General features: G+C 37.2%; 1 protein-coding gene across 6 annotated transcripts in view; it reads left to right on the plus strand.

Annotated features, from left to right (window-relative positions):
- FGD4 (FYVE, RhoGEF and PH domain containing 4) overlaps positions 1 to 12,510 on the plus strand; it is a 199,473-nt gene that overhangs the window by 136,408 nt on the left and 50,555 nt on the right. For 5 of the 6 annotated variants that reach the window (XM_067696109.1, XM_067696108.1, XM_067696111.1 and 2 more), the window contains 2 exons: positions 1,837 to 2,020; positions 6,834 to 7,341. In XM_067696109.1, the coding sequence (XP_067552210.1) occupies positions 1,837 to 2,020; positions 6,834 to 7,341 (692 nt within the window). Of the gene's footprint in view, positions 1 to 1,836; positions 2,021 to 6,833; positions 7,342 to 8,956; positions 9,090 to 12,510 lie in introns of those variants that run through there. The other variant, XM_067696113.1, reaches the window with a different exon arrangement.

The following is a 12,510-nucleotide window of genomic DNA, read 5'->3' on the forward strand; positions in this document are numbered from 1 at the left end:
TGAGATGGGAAAAGTCGGTGGAGTCATCTCTGAGAAACTGACTGGCTGATACATATCATTTTATTTGCATCTTGCAAGTATCAAAGAAGGAATGTTCACTGAGTAAACTCTAGATGGAAGAGTTATTTTATAACAATCTTTACACACAGAATGATAAAGAACACATTCACTTCTTTGAATATTCTAGTTAGGAAATTGAAATTATTCCTAATATTAAAACTATTGGGGGGGGTGGAATATTGTCCTGGTTTACTATTTGGTATATATTTGTTCTACACAGGAACTTTTTCCTTAAAATGAACAAATGTCACACTTGTGTAAGCCTCTTCCTTTCCAATGGATACTATACTAACCATCCCACCCCCACCCCCAAGTACGTCTTGGAAAATAGTATCATTTTCATAAAAAGAAGCATTTCATTTTTTCACTGGAATTTTCTTCTGGTTTGTGTTGACAGGGAAAGAGGTAAATTGTTATACCTGTAGCTCATTGTGTTTATATATATATATATATATATATACACACACACACACACGTATATATGTGTGTGTGTATATGTTTTTTTCTCCCTTCTCTGTAAGAATTGATAACTGGCACAGAAATGATGAAATCTGGGCCAGTGAGCATCAGGCAGCTGTCAGCTAGCTAAGTTCATAAAGGAGATGAGATTACTGAAAACCAGGGTAAACAGCTCTGGGAAAATGGGGCATGTAATTAGAAGAAGACATGATTCCCCACCCTTTTTCCAGAATTTAGGAAAAGGGTTTAAAAAAGAAAAAAGGAGATGATTCTAGTTGATTTGTTAAAACATGTATAGTTATATATTCTTTTACCCAGAATGTTAATTGAAGAGAAAAATGATACTGTGTTGGTTTTCAAAATTGAAGTAATTCCTGTACTGATTAAACATTTGTGACATATTATATTTTCTCATCTACAGAATTTCTCATCTGTTAGGGAAAACCTGTAGATTTTAGTATTTTGGAAATGATCTGTTACTATTCTATTAATTGAGTGGAGGACTTATTAGTAACCAAATGATTTGTGGTGTATTAATGCTAGGCAACTATTAATGTAGCAGACAATAGTAACAGAACTTCTATAACCACCTTTTGCAGATGTATTATGAGGAGCAGTGCTAATAATGGAAGGAGCTAGAATCTGGGTACCAGTTATGAAATATGATCAACCTTGTTACGCCAGGCCAATCACTTAAGCTCTCTAAGACTTCATAGACATAGGAGGCAAATAATGATCTACCTCAGAGGACTGTAAAGAAAAAATTTCATCTAAGGTCAAATGAGATAAGGTGCTTTTAACTGGGAAGATGCTCTAAGTAGTGCAATATTATATTACTGTTGTTCGTTGGGTTTTTTATTGGCTTTTATGTCTAACCTACTAGCTCTGGTTTCTGGTGTATCTGTTATCACCCTGTTATTAGAAAATCTGTTTTATAGCAAGCAATGTATGTCTAGGAATTAGTTTCAAATTTAGTGCTTTCCTTTCTCTGTGTAGATAAATAACTGCTATGTTATCTCTAATAGAGTTTGGAATGTCACAGCCATATGTAGATCCATAGATGTTTAATAAAGCCATATTTAAAGTCACTTAAAATTAAAAGAACCACTTGAATCTTGGAGATGGGATTTCTACAGGACACAGAGTAAATATCCAAGATAGATAAAGGTCTCTTGGTTAAGGTTCAGTACAAATTTGACAGACCCCTTTACAAAAGGTTGATAATGGTAAAGATTTTTACACTCAGGACACCAGAATTCTTTTGTTAAGGAACAAATATCAGTGAAATACTGAATTCTATTAATTCTTTTTCTACAGTGCCTCCAAAGCCACTACACCTGCAGAATTCACCTTCGTCCAATATACACCAAACCCCCAGGCATAAAGCTTTATCTAGTGCAAAACCAAGGATGGAGGAAGTTAAACCTGCCTCTGCTTCTTGTGTCTCAAAAGAAAAACCCAGTAAGATATCAGATCTCATCAGTCGCTTTGAAGGAGGCAGGTAAGAGCTAACTTACAATGGGAGAAGGCAGGGGGGAGAAGAAAGCTGGTTTTTTAAAAAGTATGATAGTTACAGATTTTAAAATAAAAAATAGAGTATTTTGTTCCATTAGGTTTGGTAGGCCTTTAGAAAGAGTGAATTTTTAAAATGCTAATCTTGCCCTAATATGAATTCTCATTCATATTATATTATATTATATTATATATTACCTGTGTGCAGTGCTCTGTGCCCCAGCCTTCTCATCACATTGTGTGCTGTGTAGATCTCATTTCCTGCGTATCTGCGTATATCACTCTGTGTATTGTTACTCCTTGGGGTCATTCCATTGGTCACTAGATAATCTGGGTTGGAAACGCAGGAAGTTGTCTCTGTTTCTTTGCTTCTCACTTCATATGCTTGAATTTAACTCCTGTGGGCCTGTCCCATCTCTTCTTTATGACCCATTTTATTTAATGTGGGTCTTCTGTATCCATTCCATCCCTGTTTCCCCTCTCCCCATACCCCTGTACTGTACTAGGATTGTGAAGAGATACTGGCAATAACAAAATTCATGCTAAATTTCCATTCGTATTTATTAGCTATAATTTTATATTCTTTAGTCCTGACGGTTCACAAAGGTAGCCGAAATGTATATTTCTCACTTAAAGATAAAAAAAAGCTCACATAAGTTGCTTTTCTACTTATATGACACTCAATTGTTTTTTTCTTAGCATTCCCATCACTGACTTAAATAGAATTTAAAAAAAATTTTATCAGAAGGATTTTTTATATATCACCAAAAGTCTGTATATAATTAAACAGTATGTATAACTTCACTTTCATCCTTGAAGCCAAATATTTCCATTCATTCTAGTGTAATATTTGGGAATGGTTTCCCATTAGGTGATTTCAATAGTTATTTGCAGGGTGCATTATTTATGTAATGAATCATAGCTTAGAAATACTTTAAGATCTTCTGGAAATTGTGACCAAGTACAAAACTGCAGTGTCCCTCATTTGTGAGACTATATTTACTAACAAATTCTAGAGAAAAGTAGTTTCTGTTCTTAATCAATTATGGGAACTTGAGTCATAAATATTTAAACTTCAACATCTCCCCCTCAGAAGTAGGATTTTTAATACCTTTTATATCTGAAATTATAGTAATCTTTCCTAGAATGATTTATTTCCATTGAAAATTCTTTTGTTTCTCATGGCAAGTTGATTCAATAGCATGTTTGCAGATTCCCAGGGCCATGTCCAGTGACTGCATAATAAAAGGAGGGGATGGAGCACTGACCCCTATCCATAGTGCATGCCAGAGCCTGTATCCTCAGATTTGGGGGTAGCTTTGGGAAGCCCTGAATGGGTCAGTATTCCAAAGACTGAGTCCTCTGATCCTCACTATTTTTGGTAACCCACTGTTTGTATTCCTCCTCTCCATACACAAAACATGCAGTTTTTCCATATCAACTTTTTTCAATATATTTTTCCAAATCAGTTTTCTTTCACTCTTCCAGCGTTAACAGATTCAAAGTCATCTTTTGATGCAAAACTTGAAGGTTGGCTCTAAGGAGAGATGTAATGTATGGCTAAGAGCAGATAGGATGTAATGTGAGCATTTGGGCCAGTCTGCTGAAGGGATGTTACCTGTGGCAGAGTCCACTGCCAGTACGAAAAATAATTATATGTTTTTAATGAGGTATTTCCAGTAGGAACAGGCCCTAAAAAGTATGGGTTAGTGTTGCATTGGATCTATAGGACTTGAATGGAAGTTTTTATTCCTTGTTCAGTGAGGTCCATGTGCCTGCAGTGTGGCTGTCTGATTTTACCCCAGTTATTACAGCTTAAACTAGCACTTGGTGGAATAGAGGGAGATTCTGCAGGCTCTGATTTACCACAGTAAATTGACAGGAAGAACCAATGTCTGTTCCAGTGGGGTCATGTAAGACCATATGGCACTATTAAAACCTTACCCATGCGTCATAGTTTTGCTCTTTGCAATAATCTAAGTAGCTCTGGTTTATTGCTTTCGTTTTTGTGTGTGTGTGTGTGGTACGCGGGCCTCTCACTGTTGTGGCCTCTCCTGTTGCAGAGCACAGGCTCCGGACACGCAGGCTCAGTGGCCATGGCTCACGGGCCTAGCTGCTCCGCGGCATGTGGGATCTTCCCGGACCAGGGCATGAACCCGTGTCCACTGCATCGGCAGGCAGACTCTCAACCACTGCGCCACCAGGGAAGCCCTCTGGTTTATTAATAGGAGTGATTTGGAGGATGTATTTGGAGCAAGTGAACTTTATTTATTTATTTTTTACTGTGGTTTATTATTCCATTTTTTGTTTTTGTTTCCATTTTTTGAGAGTAAGAGAAACTAGGATTTTTGACCTATGAAAGACTTTAGGATTTTAGAAGAAGTAAATAACATTTTCTCACAAAACTGAACATTGTTTTTTCCCAATGACACTGCAAGGCCAACTGTTTCTCCCCATGGTTTGTCATCTACAGGAATCTGCTACTTATTGGTTGAACCACTGCTTTTACTAAACCTTCCCTCCCCACCTTATCCTATACCCCTCCACACACACACATATCCCCTGGATATCACTTATTACAGGAAATTCTTACTTGTCATCCAAAGTGGTCCTTTCCAAAAATCCTAAGTAAGTCCAAAGTTTGGTTCAGAGGATCTGCTAAGGATCTTTCCACTGTGTTGCTGGACACTGATGTGTTCAGGAAAAGGAGGGCAGTTTGATTCAAATCTTCAAGGACTTTTGGAGAAATTAGGCCTAAGGTATACGCTCCTAGAAGGCAGATATCAGCGGTGGAGTGTGTCACATTTACTTATACTGACAACCTCCAACTTTTATATGACATTTTCCCGTACCAGATTTTTCCTTTCCTTCCTGTGCTGATAAACTTTACTGTGTCTTTTTTCTTCTCTTATTGCTTTCTTACTTACTTTCTTACTGTTATTCCCTGTTCCCGTTCTCCAGTCCAGATCAGCAGTATCTGGGAGGAGTACAGTGAAGGGAGACAGTAACACACATCTCAGCATTGTCCATGGACCTTTCTGCTGTGCCCTCTCCCCACATCCCTCATGAGCCCTCACCCCATAACCTCTGCTTGTGCTGACGAAGATGCCAGCCCTGGACTTTCTTCCCACACTTTTTTTTTTTTTTTTTTGTGGTACGCGGGCCTCTCACTGCTGTGGCCTCTCCCGTTGCGGAGCACAGGCTCCGGACGCGCAGGCTCAGTGGCCATGGCTCACGGGGCCTAGCCGCTCCGTGGCATGTGGGATCTTCCCAGACCGGGACACGAACCCATGTCCCCTGCATCGGCAGGCGGACTCTCAACCACTACGCCACCAGGGAAGCCCTCTTCCCACGTTTTGTATGTGGCCTGCTCACCTGTTTCTCACTCCATCCTTCCTGTTCCAGTGTATTATTATAATGTGGGGTTAAGACTACAGAATTTAGAGTCAGACTTCACGGTTTGAACACGGGCTTTATTATTTGTTAGCCACGTTACATTGGCCCCATTATATAAGTTTCTAAGCCTCAATTTCTCTATTTGTGGGGTCCCTATTTTGGAATTATTATCAGTATGAAACAAGATAATCAATGTAAAGGGCTTAATGTAGTTTCTGGCAGTTAATAAATGTTAGCTGCTATTATTGAATTACTGTCATGATCACTATCACGATGAGTTATTCATTGCTCCTCAGCTATTTATTGAGCACTGTCACATGTCAAGTGCTGTGCTCAGAGGTGGGGATAAAGCAGAGAACAAGACGAGCACATTTTGTACTGTCACAGAGCATTAGTCTAATTAGTTTAATTTAGTTAAAATTAGTTTAATTTTTTCTCCTCATTAGGTCGTAAGAATCTCTTCAAGACTGAAGTCCAGAGTTTTGTGTTTGTCCTCACTGGAATCCTAGATTAAAGTACTATATAAATATTTCCATAGGAACATTGTAATATATTGGCAGTTAAATTCCAACATACTATTAGGATTAAGCCTCTTTGAGGTGACGTCTGAGCAGAAACCTGAATGATGGGAAGGAGTAAACCACACCATTGACTTGGGGAAGATTGCCCTGGACAGAGAGAATGGCAACTACAAATACCCTTAGATATGCACATTTGCTTATTGGGGATGGGAACAGCAGGTGACTAGTATGACAAGAGCACAGTGAGTGAGGAGAGAATAGCATTTAATGAGGCCAGGGCTAGTGGGGGCTATAGTATATAGAGTCTTATAGGCCATGATCAAGATGCCAGATTTACCTTCAAGTGTTTGGGCAAACCCTGAGAGTTTGATCTTTGTGGCCAACTTGGGAAGACTAGATTGAAGGGGATCTGTGTGGAAGCAGAGAGAGAGACAAGTTAGGAGGCTATGGAAACATGTGCAATAAAATTTTTGAGAAATGTGTTCTGCTTTCCAAAGAAAAATAACCTTTGTTTCTAACCTGTCCATAAATTGAGGGCTAACTATACTTGTTTTTAAAATGTTAAGAAAGTAAAAATCTTGGGATAAGATGGCCTTATTAAATATTTCACACATCTAAGTCTTTACTAACTAGCTATATTAATAAACAGCCCAAGGAAATGTTTTCAACCCTATATGTAAAGCTCAGGCTTATCTTTATTTAAATGTTTAGCATCCTAAAAGACCGAGAGTTACTCTGGAATATTCTTACCTATGTTTCTAAAACCATCAGAGGGAAAAAAAATGTCTTCACTAAATATCCCTAAACAGCTAGAATAAATTTGTTTTTATTCTAGAACTTGTCCATGCCAACATTTTCATACTTCCTTTGTATTTTATCTTTTAGCTCATTATCAAATTACAGTCATTTGAAAAAAGATTCTGCTGTGAACCTAAATGCTCCTAGAACCCCGAGAAGGCATGGATTGACAACCACACCTCAGCAAAAACTCCTCTCCCAACACTCACCACAGAAGCAGGGAAATGATACAGATCAGTCTCAGGGTGCACAGACTTGTGTGGCTAACGGTATGGTAGCAGCACAAAACCAGATGGAATGTGAGGAGGATAAAGCGGCCACTCTTAGCCCAGATACTCCTATTCAAACTTCTGAGCCCTTGCCCGATACAAACTTAGTGAATGGAGAAAGACAGGAAACAGCCACAGACCCTGCATCCCCCACAACAAATGACTGTGATGAAAATGCTTCTGACAGTAGCTGCAGGACTTTACATGTCGGCCCACGGCTCCCCCTGGAAGAAGGAAGGGCAGACACAGAAGCCAAGGTACAAGAGAGGGAAGATGGAGAAAGCCCCCTAGAACTGGAACAGCTGGACCAGCACCATGAGATGAAGGTAAAGCATAAGTAGGAAGAAGCACTGACTTTTTTTTTTTTTTTTTTTTTTTTTTTAATTTAGGCTGTACCGGGTCTTAGTTGCGGCACGCGGGATCTTCGTTGCAGTATGTTTAGTTGCGGCATACGGGATCTTTAGTTGCGGCATGCGGACTTAGTTGCGGCATGCGAACTCTTAGTTACGGCATGCATGTGGGATCTAGCTCCCCGACCAGGGATTGAACCAAGGCCCCCTGCACTGGGAGCACAGAGTCTTACCTACTGGACCACCAGGGAAGTCTCAAGCACTGACTGACTATTCCACTATGGTTTGAAAACTATTTTATAGCACTTATGTGATGAATAAGTCAGATCACCCATACCACTGGTTGAATAGTTTTCAAGCTCTAGCTGATGATGCATGTTTTCCCTACTCTGAGGAGATATTCCACTTTTTCTTCTATGTAATTTCTGTTGATCTCTCTATTATGATTTCAAGATTCAGAACAGTGTGAAGACTTTGATATAGGAAAACCACAAACATACTGTTTTTACTTACATTGGAAGAAAATGTTCTTTGTTGCCCAAATGTTAAGGCTGCATTCCTAATATTTATGGTCTAAGTAACAGGAAATTATATAATGCTGAAGATCATCTTGGTTCATAGTTCATTTATAGAAGAAAAAACAGTCCCAGGAAGCTTAAGTGATTTTCCAGGCTCACAGTAAAAGCCCAGACTCCTTGTGTCCTGACTCTCAGGCCGGTATTGTGTCCTGATGCAAGAAGTCACAAGTGTAACTGCCTAATTGCAGGAAATGTCAATGAATGCAGCGGCCATGAGGAATAGACTAGAGAGAAGTGAGACTGTGGCAAACTAGAAGTTCATTTCCTTTCTAATCAGAGCAGCATTTCTGAGCTAACAAAGAGCTGATTTGCTGGTGAAATATGTTCATAATCTACCTGGGCTATAGCAGAAACTTTTATACAATTTCAGTAACAAGACGATTGCATTTGTATTCTTTATTCAGGTCAATATAGTGCTTTGGAAAGATCAATAAATATGGCTTTTACAAAGCACTTGGAATGTCTTGGATCAAAGATGGTATATAAGCATTATCATAGCATTCCCTGGAGTGGGGAGTTGTTGATAATTCTGAAGACAAGAAAAAAGTTTCCATTGTTTAGTCTCTCTTATATATTATAAATAACAATCTTTGTAGGAGAGCTGATAATTGAAAATCGGACAATTATAGGAAAATTTGTAAAGGATAAATCCAAGTCCTAAATCTATTTAGAATTTTTTTATGATGCTGTATCTTAAGTGGCACTAACATAGCCAGAAATTCAAAAGGACTGATACTAAAATATTAGAGTAAAAAATGATTGACTGATGTGTTCAGAACTTTAAAGTGAAGTCTATCTTATAGTTCAATTTACAGTGATCCTGAAAAAAATCACAACTAGGCAAAGAGCCAGTAGCTTATTTTCTTCCAGTTAGTGAATTAATTTTAAATGCTGACTCAAGCAGAGAAAGTTTAAATAAGGAAGTGAGTGGGAGAAAGTGAATCATACTTGGTAACAATATCTGAAACATTAAAGAAACAGGACTTTGCAAAGTGAATCTCTTTACATCTTGATATAGTAGTAGATTTTAGTGTCTCTGTGTTTAAATCACAGTGAATGGAAAAGAAGTTTAGAACCAAGGAACTCAAGACTCACATCTGTCCTTTTACACTTGGAATGATGCCACCAGCAAGTATTTGTAAAACAGTAAGAGCTGTTTTTATTAAGAGAAATATTTTAATTGGTGATGATGCTTGTGGTTGCTGGGTACTACTTTTTTTCCCATGTCATATATTATTATGTATACATTTTCATAGATGAGTCTTCTTTGGTTTGGGAGAGACTTAATAGGGCTTCCTATTAAATTAGTGAGACATGGAATAGTACATCTGGTCTTTCTCCTAATGGGCATTTAAGCAGTGGTTGGCACATGCTATATGTGGGAAGAAAAAGGAAATTTTCTCTGCAGAGCTGTTGATCTAAATACTACATGAGTCTCCCATCCAAAAACGAGTATTAGAATGTAATTTCTTCATGGTAACAATGTGTTCTCTTTTGCTGCTTTAGAGTAGCAAGCATTAGTGCTTGTTACATTGCCTTTCCTTGTTCCAAAATGCAAACATAAATGTTAGCAGTGTTAAGGTGATAAGTTTTATGTTAAGTGTATTTTACCACAATTAAAAATAAACTTAAAAAAATTTTAAGTTAGTAGTATATAGTAGACTAAACAATTGGAACCAGGAAATCTTGATGCTACTTCTTATACATCCACTAACCAACATTATGACCTTGAACAAATCAATTAAATCCTCTAATTAAAGGGTTCTAAAATTCTTTAGTTGAAGAATATAAACTGAGTCTGATCTTAAGTCTCTCCTTAGTGATAATAATATAATAATTCTGTGCTGTTGTATGTAGGTATATTCCTTTGTTAGCATAGCCCTCCAGATTGTCAGCTGCTTCTTAAACCATCTAATGTGTTGAACTTCTAAGATTTCATGGAGTATTTTATTCATGCAGACAACTGAAAAAAAGTTACCTCAGTCTTTATATAACTTGATATAGAGGTTTACATCAGAATAGTCTTATTGGCTTTCATTTAAACCAGAATTAAATTTAACGGACATTGTGCACCAGGAGTGGAAGAATGAGGGATTGGGGGATGGAAAGTGGGGGTACAATAGAATTGCAAAGATAGTTCAGGAAAGTAGATACATATTAAAATATATCTTGAACAGTCATCATTAATAATTGAGTACAGACTTGAAAGTAGTCTCAGCTTGTGTAACTCTTTCACTGATTATCTGATGTATTTTGATCAAGAATCACTTACAGTGGTGAATATAGAATACTGTTATTTTTACCATGTAAAAGATAATACCTACCTCATTGAAACTGTTGACTCTACTATACTTTAGCAAAGCAACACTTTTCCAATGTTTAAACTTTTTACACCAGTGATCTAAATATAGCCAGACACCTCAAAGTAATCAGATAATTCTTTAAAATCTCAGAATCAAAGAAAAATTTTAGCACCTTATGATACCTTTAGTTTTCAGCCACAATGTGTTAATGGTATCTTTAAATTAAGGTTAATCATGTATTACAGTAGATTACAGATTGAAATCTGCTAAAAGGAAGATGTCATTGGGTGAGCCAAAAAGTTTGTTAGGTTTTTTCCATAACATCTATACAATATTATAAGGAAACATACTAAAATCCGTAAGGTACAGGAAAAGTAGGGGTCAACGACTATCGTAGTGTGTATGCATGTGCGTGCTCAGGGATGGTACTTGAGGGCATCAGGGGATAAAAACAGTATTATAATTCTTGTTTGTCATGATGAATTTGGGTTATCATAAATAGCTTAAACTATATTAGGAGATTCAGGTAAATGGGTTAGAATGAATTTCATTAAAAATAGTTATTTTTTCTCAGATTTGTAGGCTTCAGTGGGTGAGCTTTAGTAGAAATGCACTGTGTTGAATGCTGCACTCATCAATTTGTGCCGTGGAAATGAAAATTTCTCTTCACGGTTTTCACGAGTCTTTTAATATCCAGGTTATATTTCCATGGGTTGATTGGTAGTTTTTTCTGAGATTTATTCAAAGTATTTCCTTCCTCTGTATTTCATACAGCAAGCCAAATATCAGTGTGTAGATATGCACTTTTTAAGACTAATGTTTATATAAATAACAAATCTCTGTTATTGCCAACATAAGCTCAAAGTAGCAATGTATTAAAACTATAATAATAGCAATTTTATCAAGAATGTAAAAGAAGCAGATTTTTTAAAAGTTAATCTTTCCTTTCACCAAAAATGAAAGAAATTATGTAATGAAGTTGGCAGATAGATGAAGGTGGTGTCCACAATGTAGAGACTTATAGAAACATATATTTTTTAAAAAACGTAAATGTTTATTTCCTGCTTATTTCTGGTTTTTTAATTGCTATTTTACTTATTATGTTTTTATATAAGCCTTGAGGGTTTATAACTTTTGAACATACTCAAAAGTTAAGGAAGATAATTATCTCCTAGGGGAAAAAAATGACGGAAAAGCACATTCAGAAGTAAGTTTCAGGACTTCCCTGGTGGTGCAGTGATTAAGAATCTGCCTGCCAATGCAAGGGACATGGGTTCGAGCCCTGGTCCAGGATCATCCCACATGCCGCAGAGCAACTAAGCCTGTGCACCACACCTACTGAGCCTGTGCTCTAGAGCCTGTGGACCACAACTACTGAACCCACATGCCACACCTACTGAGCCCACGTGCCACAACTACTGAAGCCTGTGTGCCTAGAGCCTGTTCTCTGCCACAAGAGAAGCCACCGCAGTGAGAAGCCCACGCACCGCAACAAAGAGTAGCCCCCACTCGCCGCAACTAGAGAAAGCCCACGCGCAGCAACGAAGATCCAACGCAGCCAAAAATAAAAATATATTAATTAATTAATTAATTAATTTTTTAAAAAAGAAAGAAAGTGAGGCTTGATTTAAAAAAAAAAAAAGAAGTAAATTGCAAACAGAAAACCAGTGGTGTAATACAAGTTAACTCACTTTTCCTTTTTCCTTCAATTTCTCCTCACTAAGTTTAATTGTATTTCTTAAAATTGTTGATTAATTTTATAGGGTGTAATATGAGATATCAAAGTTTTCTGAGAGGTAAAACATAATGCTTACTTTGCTCATCCATTTCTTATGATGGGCTACAAGTCCTTTTTTTATAAAGCTTTACTTTTTATTTTTTTAATTAATTTTTGTTGGAGTATAGTTGATTTACAATGTTGTGTTAGTTTCTGCTGTACAGCAAAGTGAATCAGTTATACATATATCCACTCTTTTTCAGATTCTGTTCCCATATAGGTCATTACAGAATATTGAGTAGAGTTCCCTGTGCTGTATGGTAGGTTCTTATTAGTTATCTATTTTATATATAGTAGTGTGTACATGTCAATCCCAGTCTCCCAATTTATAAACCCCCCCCCCCCCGCATAAAGCTTTAAATTTCTTTTGGTTCACTTCTTGAAAGATAAGGGGACAACTGTTGAGGTCTTGTTAGATTTGAAGGCAAGTATTAAATTACACCTCTGTTTCTTCTTTTGCCAAATCAGCTTTAATTCCAAGAAAGTG

This window comes from Pseudorca crassidens, chromosome 11 (genome assembly GCF_039906515.1).
Source record: "Pseudorca crassidens isolate mPseCra1 chromosome 11, mPseCra1.hap1, whole genome shotgun sequence".
NCBI classification, from domain to species: Eukaryota; Metazoa; Chordata; class Mammalia; order Artiodactyla; family Delphinidae; genus Pseudorca; species Pseudorca crassidens.